The 14563-nt window shown below is 41.2% G+C and overlaps 1 protein-coding gene across 12 annotated transcripts in view; it reads right to left on the reverse strand.

Annotated features, from left to right (window-relative positions):
• Positions 1-14563, reverse strand: part of LOC109930527 (receptor-type tyrosine-protein phosphatase delta-like) — a 458059-nt gene that overhangs the window by 126020 nt on the left and 317476 nt on the right. For all 12 annotated transcript variants that reach the window (XM_048614046.1, XM_048614043.1, XM_048614048.1 and 9 more), the window contains one exon: positions 5548-5665. In XM_048614046.1, the coding sequence (XP_048470003.1) occupies positions 5548-5665 (118 nt within the window). The remainder of the gene's footprint in view (positions 1-5547; positions 5666-14563) is intronic.

Consider the following 14563-nt stretch of genomic DNA (forward strand, 5'->3'; position numbering starts at 1 on the left):
CTTAACACAGAAGTTTTGATTATTCTTCAACTTGAAAACTGCTGAAGTCCACTGCACCGGAGGACATTTGACTGCACAGACTGAAGAAATCAGTCTGTGACATTCAGGGAACAATGCAGTAAATAATCACAAGAGCTCTGTTACATTAAGATCCGTGGCTTAGCTGCAGCTCCAATCTGTTCCTGTCACAACCATTTGCTGGCAAAGCACCAATACGCCAACAGCCAGCTAGTGTCCGACTGCAATCATTACCTGAATGTGTTCACCATTTCCGAACCACAATGTGCAAGTCAGCAACAATCCCACAAGAGCGTAGCCCAGGAGGCACATCTAAATCAACACTGTCCAGATGCAACGTGGGCTATAGACAATATGCCGGCAAGATATTAAATCCGGCCAATTTCAATCTCATTACCATGAACAAATCGATGACAAGGTCAATGACTTTTATTGTACAACGGTACTTCATTTATCCAGATATTTTATTAGGACGGAGGAGAAAAAGGTAATAGGTTAGAAAATAATCAAGAAAATAGTGCTTTGATGTTGTTTATGTTCCTTTTGTTTTTGTTACCTAATGTTCTCGTCATGTCTTTAAATCGATTCACTTGGAGGGTAAATGTGACCACTGACTGGAGGAAGCAAGGGTATGAACTGACTGCTGGGGAAGGGCGTGGGCACTGACTTGGGGCAGGGGAGGGTGGCCACTGACTGGAGGGGAGGAAAGGTGTGCCCTGACTGGAGGGTGGGGCAGCAAAGGTGTCCACCAACTTGTGGGGTAAAGGTGCCCATTGACTGGGGAGAGCAAAGGTGCCCACTGACTACTCAATGTTCTCACTACAGGCCACATTGGTGCAATTAACAGCAGGGGGTCAGAAGGAAGAGAAAGCCATAGTTTCTGTGCCAATTGATTTTAAGCAATTCTTAAGACAGGTCAATTGCAACCCCTGCCATTGTTCAATAGCACCCTGAATTCTCACACAAGGAGAGTAAAAGAAAACCAGGTGAGGTTCCTGTGGGTGCCTCACACTGCCTCCAATTCACCTAAAAGCAGCAGCAGCAGCTGTAGTGAGGACAGAAGCGAAAGGAAAATGTGGGATGAATAGATCACACCAAGTGAGCTGTGTAAAAGTTAAATGCAGAAGGTTGTGCTTACCAAAGGGAAAAAAATGCTCCTCAGTACAGATTAAGATTTACAATTAAGTTCAAATGTTTTATTGGAGGATTGAGCGAAGTGACAGCATCAGCTGTGCAAACTGACACTATGGGTCATTGGGATTAAATCACAGTTAGTATTGAGCATTTGTTATGGAACAGCAAATTACTCAAGATGAATGGGGCCTAGGACTAGAACGTTTCTTTCTCAGCAGTTTCTTGTACAGTGATGAGCTTAGTTTAAAGTAAATTCGTCTGTTTGTTCAAATAATGTAAGGACTTCTAGATATATATGCATGTGCACTTAAGAAGAGCATTTTCCATATGCATACATGCAATTTACATGCAAACCAGTTGAACTTCCGCACACTCACACTTGGGGAATGAAGGAAAAAATTATTCATTTTCTGGTAAAAATAGGGTTGAAGGGTAGGGAATAACTGTTTGAGAATTTAATTAGCGGCCAATTGAAAGTCATACTTGCTGTCCTAATTTTTGTCTTTTCTTTATAAATTCCTGTCAGTATTAATAATCAGAACTGCTAAAGTCAGCCTGTCATGCTTTAGTTACCCACTCTTGCCAGTTGTGGCATGCACGATTACCACGGTGCATGGATCAGAGGTATAATTACAGTGCACGAGTTAAACATCGACAGTTTCCATTATACATGCTGTCACTGAAATGTATAATGGAAAATGTTGACAGGAAATACTCACAGATGCAAAAATATATATGATATTTGAATTAGGCCTTTTATTGACAGTCACCTACCTGCATTGTAACTTCACAGCATTTAGCATCATAAATTGCCTTCTCCCTTCAGTTTCTAGATGGTACTCTCTTTATTTCCCACGCACCACACCACTTGTATCCTGCTCAAATCACAATATAAACTGCCAGCTAAAATGTTGAACTGCCATCAGTAACGAGAGATCAGAATCTATGCTGCTTTAATGCCAGGTGTCACAATGTCCAAGTTGTTTTAAATTCTTATCTTTGACTGTACCAGTGTTCCACTATATTGTGGCTGGTGCGAAGGAGGTGCTGGAGTGCATACTCTACCAGCTCTGTTTCTGTACATGAAAAAAGTATGGTCCTGTGAACCTAAGAACGCTTAGTGAGTGTATTCTCTCAATTCCTCTCTCAGCCATTTAGTGAGAGGTATGGAACTTCCTTTGTACCTCCAATGAAACGATTGACAGGAAATTTAATCTCTTTCAACTTCTCCCATCAGTCGGAAGACACAAAAACTTAAACACATGTACCAACAGGTTCGAGAACAGCTTCTTCCTTGCTGTTATTAGACTTCTGAGTGGACCTCTCAAATTTCAAATCCAATGTTGATCTTGCTTTATGCGCACGTTCTCTGCAGCTGTAACTTTTTATTTCTCGCTGCTCAATCACCCTATGATCTTTGTGTCTTTGTATGGTATGATCTGCCTGTACTGCATGCAAAACAAAATTTTTCACTGTACTCAGGTACACGTGACAATAATAAATCAAATCAAAATCAGAATGTTCACACAGTAACACCACAGCCTCATTTTCATTCGAGTTACCTTTTCTTGGTGGTCATGAAACCATGCCCATCCCCTAATATTCTATCCGCCCATTCCATTATGTCCAACCACTTGGTTTTCCTTTTTTGGTCTGCTCTCAGTTTTCCAAGCAACTCCCAACAGTGTTCCACATGATCTCTGGGTAAGGTACTGAGGGTCCATCTTCTTTCTCATTCTTCCCAATCTCATCAACTTTTCTTGCAGAGCAGCTGGAATAGATTGGATCTGGGCAGGAAGGCTCAAATGCAGTATAAATTCCAGCATGGAGCCGATGGGCTGAATAACTCTTAAATTCTATCCAATTTGATGCTGAAAATGCAGTGGTCGTGGAGAAAGAGAACTATCGCATTAATGTCACACATTGGTCCCTCTGGTGGTACTGCCCACAATCCAAAATAGGTTGGAGTGTATAAGCCCATTTTAAAATGACAATAATAACTGTTGCCCAGTCAATATTTTGGTAGAAGATTTCCAAACTTTGCTCTGACACTTGCTTATTGGACCTGCTCAATCTCACCTGCTACTTTGTACTTCCCTGAGATGATTATTTAGTGACATTCTCAGAGGAGTGAAACCCACGTGTGAATATGTCAAACTCTGCAGAAAATGTGTATTTTTTTTAAAAAAAACTTAAATCAGGCTACAGTGTACAGAAATATTGACAACTTCACATGTTTAATGCACCTGCCTACTTGGGATCCCACTATCACACACTGCACACTGCTCACATCTTGAGGTGACGGTAAGGGAGGATAAGTTGGTTCTGGATGAACAAAACATGAGCAAATTCTCAGGAATAAAAAAATTCTCACCCTTACTGGAGAGCTGATGGCTTGAAGTGATCTAGTTACTTGGCTCCAGGCCAGTTAGCAACCAACACAGTTCTCACAGCAGGCGGGATAAACACTGTCAGCAAGAAATTTCTGGTGACAGCTCTAACTGATGAGGGCTTAACATATCGATATGACATTCCTCTGTCTGCTATGTTAATGCAGACATTAATCTAAACTTCCATTAAAATAACTGTTAGATGAACATCCTATAAATGCAGTAGGTATCCGTTATTCTCATCGGCACTAATTCCTAGGGTATTGTTCCTTTAATTAACATGTAACAAAGTTCATGTTCAAAGAACATTGCGCCTGCTCTTCACCACTGCACCAAGGGGAGAATTCTGCTCTCCAGGAAACAGGACAGATGGTCTCTGTGGAATATTTGCAGGCTGCTTTGCAAACATTACTCTTTTACAGCTCTATAGAACATGAGGATTCATTGCTTGCTTGTCTCCTGCACATATGCAACAGCAGCCCAGCTGCCAGTCCTGTGCTAACTCCATTGGGAACAAGCGAATTGTAAGCCTCCCCTCTCAACAAACAATACACACACACACACACACACACACACTCTAACCACTGTGAATCAATGCCTAAGTACTTCTCCCGATATTAATCAGGTTTGCCAGGAATAGGACCATAGTAATAAGAAAAATGTTGTTAAACTTGAAAGGGTGCAGAAAAGATTTACAAGGATGTTGCTGGGGCTGGAGAGTTTGAGCTATTGGTAGTGGCTGAAGAGACTGGGGTTATTTTCCCTGGAGTGTTGGATGCTGAGGGGTGACCTTATAGCAGTTTAAAAAATCAAGAGGGGCATGGATACGGTGAATAGCCAAGGTCTTTTTCCAGGGTAGGGGAGTCCAAAACCAGACAGCATTGGTTTAAGGTGAGGGGAAGAGATATAAAAGGGATCTAAGAGGCAATGGAATGAGCTGCTAGAGGAAGTGGTGGAGACTGGTACAATTACAACATTTAAAAGGCATCTGAATGAGTATACGATTAGGAAGGGTTTAGAGGGATATGGGCCAAATGGCGACAAATTTGACTAGATTAATTTAGGATATCTGGTTGGCATGGATGAGTTGGACCAAAGGGTCTGTTTCTGTGCTGTACATCTCAATGACTCTATGATTCCTCACCTGAATCTAGAAACAGAGCAGTCACAAAATCCCACCTCCTCACTTGACAACACATATTTCCAAGAAATATTAATGAGAGAACACACTCCTACTTCAAAAATAACAAGACTATCATCCCACTTGAGAAACAGTAACATGGAAATCATTCCTTGCCATGAGACTGCAATAAAACACTTCCTTCATAGCAACAGTCCTGTAAACAAGTACAGAAATCAATCCAAAGTAGGTTAAACTTCAGATATTCACCCATCTATCTCTTGGACTCAAAAGACCTTTGTGAATCTGTCCATTCTGTCTCTCCTGGAATCAACGCCTCAGCAATATTGCTCTGCCCCTCTGCTCTAATTTGAGGCCTTCACTAATATCCATCTACCTGCTCTTGTGCTCCACACCTTGATTTCTATTTTCGTCTCAGGCATTTAACAAAAGTCGAAACAAGTGGAGAGATGTCTGTTTGCTAAAAGATTTGCAATGTAAGTTCCTGAGTGTGACGCATTCATTGCTCAAGGCTGAACCATGCAGAGAATGAAACCAAGCTCAAATGCAGCTGTCGCTTGGGATGTTGTTAGCAAAATATAATTGACATCAAAGCCTCCGAGGTAAGGAGAGTAAAATCAGTTTCTGCTTTTGAATATTGCATCATGACCACTCTCAGACAGGTAGCTGGTGAGGTCAAAGTCTCCTTCATTTGTAGAAGAATATATTCTGCTGATGCTGGCAGATGAGGTTCATGGCTCATTTGTATTGAGCAAGGAAAGTCGAAGGGAAAAGAGCTGGAAAAGACTAGATTAAATGGACGAGGAACTAAACAGCGCTCTCCTCTACTGCTTCAACTGCACAAGGTCAAAGCTGGTGACTGACCTGAACCTTTGGTGACCACAAGCTTCGACTTGCTGCGCACGCCATCACCCTTTGTTGTGTAGGCTGCCACGGTGATGGAATACATTGTTTCTGGTTGCAGTCCAGAGATGATCATCTCCTAGTGACGGAAATACATTATTGTGAGTGAGTATCTAACTGGGTGAATTTCAAAGGTTTTAAACAGCTTCGTGCACAAATTAAAAACATTCAAACTAAGAGCTATAACACATGCAAACCAAAAACTCACAGCAGAATCTTTTTGCACAGATGCCAGCTCAGAAATCAAGGCAGGACTTACCCTATTACAGGAACAGATTCTGCTGAAATCATTTCATATTTCAGGTGCTAGCTCTGGTTGGTAATCTATGGTTAAACCCTTGTTCCCAGAGACTCATCAGGTAGGTGGGCACTGTACCAGTTAAAGGTATGGTACCAGGATTGCATGCTTAGGGGATTCACCATTAGTGGCACTTGTGTGAATGGATTATAGAGTGACACTGACAGGCGAAAGGCGAGGGAACTACTTGGCCAGAGATTCTAAAGTTTGGACGTATTGCGATTAAATACTATCAACAAAAAGTATAAATTACAACAAAACATAGCAATCAAGCTACACAAATTCAGAAAAGAACTATTTGTAGCATTTCTGAACATCAAGGAGATGACATTCCACAAGAACACAAGAACCCAAGAGAGCACAGAGAATCAGGCACTTTACTCACATATTCTGCAGTGTCGTCAGTCTCCCACTGAGTAATAGGAGGAAGGCAAGAAAAAAAAGAGACAAAAAAAAAGATTTGAAGATGAGGGAAGAGTTTTGAGGTGGTTCTGCTTGGAACACGTTCAGAGAACACAGAGCCTCTCAAGATCCACAAGAGAAAACAGAGATCATGAAAGGAAGTCAAATCCCAATATTCTCAATCAAAAGATGGACCAATGTTACAGTGGGAGAACATTTAGTTCTCTCTCCCCTGAAGTGAGCTGGGAGTTGGGAATGGTTGAGATGCCTTAGGTGAATTGGTGGGGGCTGGATCAGGATGAGGCAGCAGACATCACATACTAGAGGATCTGGCAGTAGTGGAGAATTAAATGGAGCCACATGCCAGGATTGGAGGTCATGTTTAAAGTGATTCTTTGGTGGAGGCTGGCATCAATTAGAGCCAAGGGTGGGCTCCTTGGAGTCAGGTTTGGGTTGGGAACCAAATCGCTCGGAGTTGACCTGTTCCAAACCCACTTGCCATTACCAGCCTGGTGTGTTACAGCCATGTTGGGTCAGGATGTGGCATCTGGCAGAGATAGGCCAGATTAAGATCTACCTTATTCAAGGACTTAGGGGTGAAATCAGTCTTCAGCATTAGTGCAAAATGAGTAAAAGAAAATCATCCGCTTGTTTTCCAACCTGTCCAACGCCCTTTCAAGAGAAAATCGGGAGGTGGGTAAAGCAGGCAGCCAATCTGCTCTTCCATATTTTGTTCTATGGTCAAGACCAAATTCACCTTCAGCGCTAATTGTGTCCTCCCACTGTGTAAAAATGTATCAATTGTTTTTTTAGGTTCTCTGCCTTTTCTCCCCTAATCTTCAAGAACTACAGACTAGTGAGTTAATGGCTTCTAGCTGGGCTCTAGTAATGGGCTTTCAGGTCACAGCCCAGTAGTGACAGTTTTTATTTCAGGTCAGCATGTTGGGGTGACAATATGTGTGTGCGCGTATCTGTGCATGCATGTCTGTTTTGTTGGGGCGTAGGGGGAGATGGGGGGGTAGGGTGGGGGGAGAGGGGGGGGTAGGGTGGGGGAATGTTGGGCAAGGAGACAAAATTCAGAACGACTCTTGTCCTTATCTCACATCTTTGAACGTGTGCATACACATACACACACACTTAGATATACACATTATACACACACTGAAATGTGCACACTCTCTCAAGATATAAACAAGACCATTAAATGTAGAAGCAGAGGTAGGCCATTTATCTTATCCAGTCTATTCTGCCAATTTAATGAAATTATAGCTGATCTATAATCCTCAACTCAACTTTGCAGTCTTTTCCTCATAACTCTAGATTCTTTTACTGGTCAAAAATCTGTCTCTGTCAGCCTTGAAATACTTAACAACCAGCCCTCGACAGTAAAGAATTGCACGGATTCACTCCTCTCAGAAAAGACATTCTTCCTCAAATTTGTCCTAATTGAGTGACTCCTTATTCTAATTGCACTCTGGACCTAGACTCTTTCAAAATGGGAAACAATGTTTCTTCTTCTACCTCATCAAGTCCCCTAAGAATTTTAAATGTTTCAATAAGATCACCACCCATTCTTCTAAACTCCAATGGACACAGGCTCAACCTACTCAACCTCTCCTCATATGAAAACCCCTCCACACATAGAATCAACATAATGAACCTTCTCTGTACTGCCATCAATGCCAGTATATCTTCCCTTAGATAGGGGGACCAAACTGTCCACAGGATTCCAGACATGGTGTAACTGGTGTCTTATATGGTTTTAACCAGACTTCCCTACGTTTATAATCCATATCCACTAAAATAAAGGCAATATTCCACTTGCCTTCTCCAATTACCTGCTGAACTTTTATGCTAGCTTTTTGTGATTTATGTACAAGGACTCCCAAATCCTAGTGTGTTGTAGTTTTCTGCAGTCTTTCTCTATTCAAATAATATGTAGCTCTTCTTTCCTTTCTGCTAAAGTACATAACCTCTCATTTTCCAACTTTATATTCCATTTGTACATTTTTGCCGATAGGCTTAATCTGTCTGTATCCATCTGCAGACTCTTTGTGTCATCCTCACCAATGGTGTTCCCATCTATTTTATGTCATCCACAAAGTTAGCGGCAGCATTCACTTCACTCATCCAAGTCCTTAATATACAGTGGCACACTACTGAGTACAGGATGCCATGTCCCCTCTTCACCCAACTCTCTATTTTCTGTTAGTTAGCCAATCCTCTACCCATGCTAATATCCAACCTCCAACACTATGGGCTCTTATCTTATTAAGTAGCCTAATGTGTGGTACCTTATCAAGGCCACAAAATCTGGAAATCCAGGTTTATTAAATCCACTAATTTTCCTGTATCTATTCTGATTAATTCCTCCTGTAAAAATTCTAATACATTTGTCAGACATAGAATTCCTCTTTATGAAGGCAGGCTGGCTGTGTTTGATTATATTTTGATTATATTATGTAATTCTACTGCTCTGCTATTATATCCTTTATTATAGACTCTAACACCTTCCCAATAGCTGACTGGCCTATAGTTAGCATTTTTCCTCACCTTTTTAAATAACAGCATTAGATCGGCAGCTTCCCAAACTTCTGGGGCTTTTCCAGAATATAAGGATTCTTGCAAGGTTATCACCAGTGCTATCATTGCAGCTACTTCTTTTAATATCCTAGGATGCATCCAATCAGGTCCATTAGTTTCTCCAGCACTTTTTCCTCTAGTTGATTGTTGTTGTATTTATTTTCTCTCCCCTTTCTCCCCCTTGATTCTTTACTATTTTAAGAATACTATTAGCATCTTCGTGAAGACTGATGCAAAGTATTTATTCAATCCCTCTGCCATTTCTGAGTGCGCTGTTGTTATTTCCCCAGTTTCAGTCTCTAAGTTCACCTTGCCCTCTGTCTTCCTATTTGTGTATTTAAAGAAGTGCTTGCTATCTGTTTTGATATTACTTGCAAATTTACCCTCAAAGTTTGTTTTCTCTCTCTTTATTACATAGACACATGCACACACACATAGATTGTCAAGATACACACGTACAACACACACACACATTCAGAGATACATTCAGATAAATATGTACACACACACACACACACACATACATACATTCAGATATACTTGCATGCACATACACTCAGATAGTTGTGCATGCATACACTCAGATGCGCACGCACTCATACACACTTAGATATACACATGTGCAAATACACATATTCAGATACATATACACAGAGATAAATGCATTGTCTGGAATGCCCCACTTGAATCCACAGAAAACGCTCTGGCATGTTGATGCACATATACACACTTTCATTCAGCAACTCATGAGATAACATGAACAAAGCAATGAGTTTGACTTGTCTCATCATGACATCTAAAGTTCTATGGAATGTTCTAGATTGTTAATGTGTCTGCCCAACATGGAATTTTTGAGGCATGTCTATCTCCAGACTCTATAGACTTCCGATTTTCAATGGCTAGAACATCACGCAGAAACTGCTGCCCTCACTCACCAAATGAGTTGGTCTTTCTCTCCTTCTCACTGGGCCAGAAATGTGAATTCTTAAAAATGACATATCAGCACTGTAGTAAACTGTGTTTGCAAGGATGTTACCTTGAAATTAGAGAATGCAAATAGTTGACAGGAGAATTTAATTTAGAATTAATTTAGAATTAATATCTCCAGAAATCAAGAGATGAAATATACACCTGACAGTGATCTTTAAGAATATGAAGGGGTTTGAAGGAATAGAAAAGTAAATAGACAATAACAGATCATTCGTAGGGTCCGGGAGCAACTTGCTTAGACACAGAAGGATAAGAATGGAAGTCTTTCAATGCTGCTCCATGGAGTGGTTGAAGTGGATAGATATATTGACATATTTTAATGGGAGACTTGACGCATAAATGTGAAGGAGATTGTAACAGGGGGAGTCCAGGGTGTAGGGAGGGGCAAGGTATGGGTGGGGTGAGAAAGTGGAGGGGGGAAGGGATGGGAGTGGAGCAGGAGATGGGAGATGGTGGGGGTTGGGTGGGTTGAAGTAGTGAGGATGATAACAAGGTCATTAACATGGGAGGAGGCTCTGGGAGGCTGTAAATACCAGAATAGACCAGTCAAGACCAATGATCTTTTACCCTGTTGCAGAGAGTGTCATTCGAGGTAATTCGTGTTTCAGGTTTAACCAAAACAAATAACTGTATTTGATGGAAGTTGCATATCTGGCAAATACAGATTTACTTTGCTAAAAGGCCTTATCCCACGCATCAGATCTTTGAAAGGCCAGAGCGTAAAATAAACAATTTGCAAATGCTACAGAGCAGACCATTTAATCATTCATTTAGTGATTAAATCTAACCCAAACAAGAGAAGACAATGTACACTAACAGCATTACACACAAGTGATTAGATTGTGTCTCGTAGTTGGAGTTTCAATTGATTGATTAGAGGTTAGCGTGCTGACCATTTAACTGTATGCATGGAGAAAGAATTTGAAATGAAACACTGCAAGAACTTTATAGAACAGGGTGACTGGAAAGAGATTAATTCTGTACAAATGGAAGAAGGAGAGTTCAGCCCATTCGAATCCCATACGATGGGGACAAAGGGAAAAAGGTTTGGTCCACTTTGTTCTACATGATTGGAGTGAATGGGAAGCAGATTAGTTCATTGATGCTCCACAGAATGGAAGTGAATAGGAAGGCATTTGGTCCACTGGCTTTCTTTATGCTAACAGTGACTTGGAAGGATTTGGGCCCATTTGAGTTTTAAGTTAAATTAAATAGTTGTTTATGCTATGCATGATGTTTAAAGAAAATCAGTAAAACGGCAAAAAATTTAAAAGTCACATCGTTCCATCAATACAGAAAACGGACTCCAATTTCATACAATCAGAGAATGGTCACAACATGATGGAATCCATTCAGTCCATCATGGTCTCTCTTAGACACAAATCTAACCACAGCCCACTATCAACATTCTGGGGAGGGCGGGTTACCATTGACCAGAAACTCAACTGGACTCACCACATGAACACAGTGGCTAGAATAGCATTTCAGACGCTAGGAATTTTGCAGTGAGTAACTTATCTCCTGGCTTCCCAAAGCCTGTCCACCATTTACAAGCCACAAGTCAGAAGTGTGATGGAATACCTCCCACTTGCCTGGATGGGTGCAGCTCCAACAACACTCAAGAAGCTTGACACCATCCAGGACAAAGCAACCCCTTGATTGGCACCACATCCAGAAACATTTACTCCTTCCACCACCAAAACACAGTAGCAGCAGCGTATGCCATCTACAATGTGCACTGCAGAAATTCATCAAAGGTCCTCAGGCAACACCTTCCAAATCAACAACCACTGAAAGGACAAGGGCAGCAGATACATGGGAATACTGTCACCTCCAAGTTCCCCTCCCAGCCACTCATCATACTGACTTGGAAACTTCAGTTTTGCTGAATTCCTTCCCTAATGGCATTGTGGATCAACACACAGCACATGGACTGCAATGGTTCAAGAATGCAGCTCACCACCACCTTCTCAAGGTCAACTAGGGACAGGCAATAAATGCTGGCCCAGCCAGCAACACCCACATCTCATGAGTGAATTTAAAAAAAAAAGTCCCCCCTCCCACAACCTTTCCCCATAGCCCTGCAAATATTGTCTCTCAGGTGTTTATCTTATTCTCCTTGAAAGCTTTGAGTGAATCGGTGTGACAATACTGTGCCTTTAAGAGGTGCGTTCTGTCCTGATTGTCTTGCTTTGTTTTGTCACAATGGTGTTGAAATGTCCCCTTCAGACAGGTAGTTAATAAGCAGCTTTGAGTTCTCCCTGGCTGTTTCTGTTCTTAAATAAAACAAAAGAATCACAAGTGGGTGACGTCAGGCTCACACAGACCCAAAAAGGATTTTGGTTTTGCTTTCAGTCAGTTGGTGGGTTTTGCTGGCTGCTGGAGATAAAAGCTTGAGTTCTCTGCTACTAGAGTGAAGTCTTAGACAGCAAGGCTTCCTCTTAATAAATCAGAAGGGCAGATTGTTTCTTTCAGTTTTCTTTCGACTGAACTGGAGAGAGACAGCACGGGAGAATCATAACTGTGTTGTTGAATTGCCTTTGCCAAGTGTATGTTAATGGGACGCTGCCTACATCGGAATAGTTGATGATTAATGGTTAAATAATACATTATCTTGTTAAGTATTTTAATAGAGTAAAGATGCTAATTCTTCTTTATACTTTAACTGTGCTGTAAGAATAAAGCATGTTTCAATTAAAGCTTATTGACGAACCAATCGAATCATATCTGGAATGCAGTACATAACACTTACATTTTTAAAAAATATAAAATTTAGGGTCCAGGATATCTATATAATATAATTTAGAGGGTCTGGTCTGGTCCATAACATCTGCCACACCATGTACTCAGGCAGCAGATTCCACATCCTAACCACTCACTCCATAAAAGCTCTCTCTTCATTTCCCCATTGATTCTTTCACCAGTCCTTAAATCTGACTCCTGACATTTCCATCAATGGAAACAGTTTCTCCCCAGTTATTCTGACCAGACTTCTCACAATTTCAAACACATCAATCTTCTCTCAATCGTATCTGCTCTAAAAGGATAAGAATGTAAGCTTCCCTAATCTTTCCACAGAACTTAAGTTTCTCGTCCCTTGATGTGTGCCTATAAATCTTTTCTGCACCCTCTGTAATGCTGTCACATCCTTCTCAAAGTGCAGAGAGCAGGTCTGGACATAATACTTCATTTGAGGCCGAACCAGGTTTCGTAATAGTTCACCATAACGTCTACACATTTATAAATGTATTTATAAAGCCCAGGGCCACACATGCCTTTTTAATCAATTTCTTGACCTGTTCTGCTACCTTCAGTGTTTTGTGTTGATATACCCCACTATCTGCCTGCATCTTCTGACAGAGGGAATCTTCTGGTTTGCGTCCATCGATATCAGGATAGACAATGCAAACAAATAACTTTACTAGAGTTTGCACATTTTTACAGGCTTAGTATTGAAAAGACAGTGTGAGCCTGTGTGTCACGCAACACCACTTTCTGGGCTCAAGGCAATGTCCTGTCATAGAGGTCAGCGTTACTTAGATTGACGAAAGACAGACTTCGATTTATTATGCATCTAATCATGTCTCTCAGAAACATCTCAAAGGATTTCACATACAATCAATTACTTTGTTCATGCAGTTTTGTAGCATAATACACCAGCCATTTTATAGAAAGAATGATCCCTCAAAAGACAATAAAACAAATGAGCGATTATTCTAGTTTTCCTGATGTTGGTTGAGGGAAGGGTTGAATAGGGCACTGTAAAAACTCAATGTTCTTTAAATTATGCCACAGGATCATTTAATCCACCAAAACAGACATTGAGGGTCTGGCTTGAACGCTTCATTTAAATGACCGAATCCCTGACAATGCAGTCATGGATTACAGACTTGAGCTCTAGAATGGGTCCTAACTGTGTAACTCCTGTAATTCTGAGACCACTGAGATAATGATCACTGATGTCTGCATAAACACCAGGAAAGAAAATGGGCTGACCCTTTTAAATGGGCTGACCCTTACCTTCTCAAAGCGATGGATAATTGCCTCTGGATTGGGTGGTCAGTGGTGGGAAAGGTGGTCTCTCTGTTTATCACAATTGGAGGTTTGTGTCATGTCTAAGTGATACTCGAGTAAAGGCAAGTGACATCCAGGAGCTCACTACAAGTGTTCTTCAGTAGCTATGGGCTCACTGAGATCAATCATATCCTGCCTTTAATTTGATAACTGAAGTGTAAATGGACCAAGCAGCACCAGAGGAGCAGGAAAGCTGACGTTTCGGACCTAGACCCTTTCTGAAGAAGGGTTTAGGCCCGAAACATCGGCTTTCCTAGTCCTCTGGTGCTGCTTGGCCTGCTGTGTTCATCCAGCTCTACAGCTTGTTATCTCAGATTCTCCAGAATCTGCAGTTCCTACTATCTCTGTAAATAGACCCTTTGTTTTAAGATTAGCGTAAGCCATCCATTCTAGTTAATGGTGCATTCTATCCTGCAGATGCTTGTAGGTGGCACTCCGTTTTGTTTGATTCCACCAATTACTAGTATGGGCATCCCTCACCGCTAGAAGCACAACCACAATAAATACACAGCACTGGAGGCACCCAGTTATCACACCACATCTTCTGCAAGAACTACCCCCATTAGTCCCAAACTCTTTCTCCAGAGCCTTACATTTTTTTTTTCATTTTTTTTAGTGTTTAGTAAATTC

The sequence above is a fragment of the Rhincodon typus genome, chromosome 29 (assembly GCF_021869965.1).
Source record: "Rhincodon typus isolate 14 chromosome 29, sRhiTyp1.1, whole genome shotgun sequence".
Classification (NCBI taxonomy): domain Eukaryota; kingdom Metazoa; phylum Chordata; class Chondrichthyes; order Orectolobiformes; family Rhincodontidae; genus Rhincodon; species Rhincodon typus.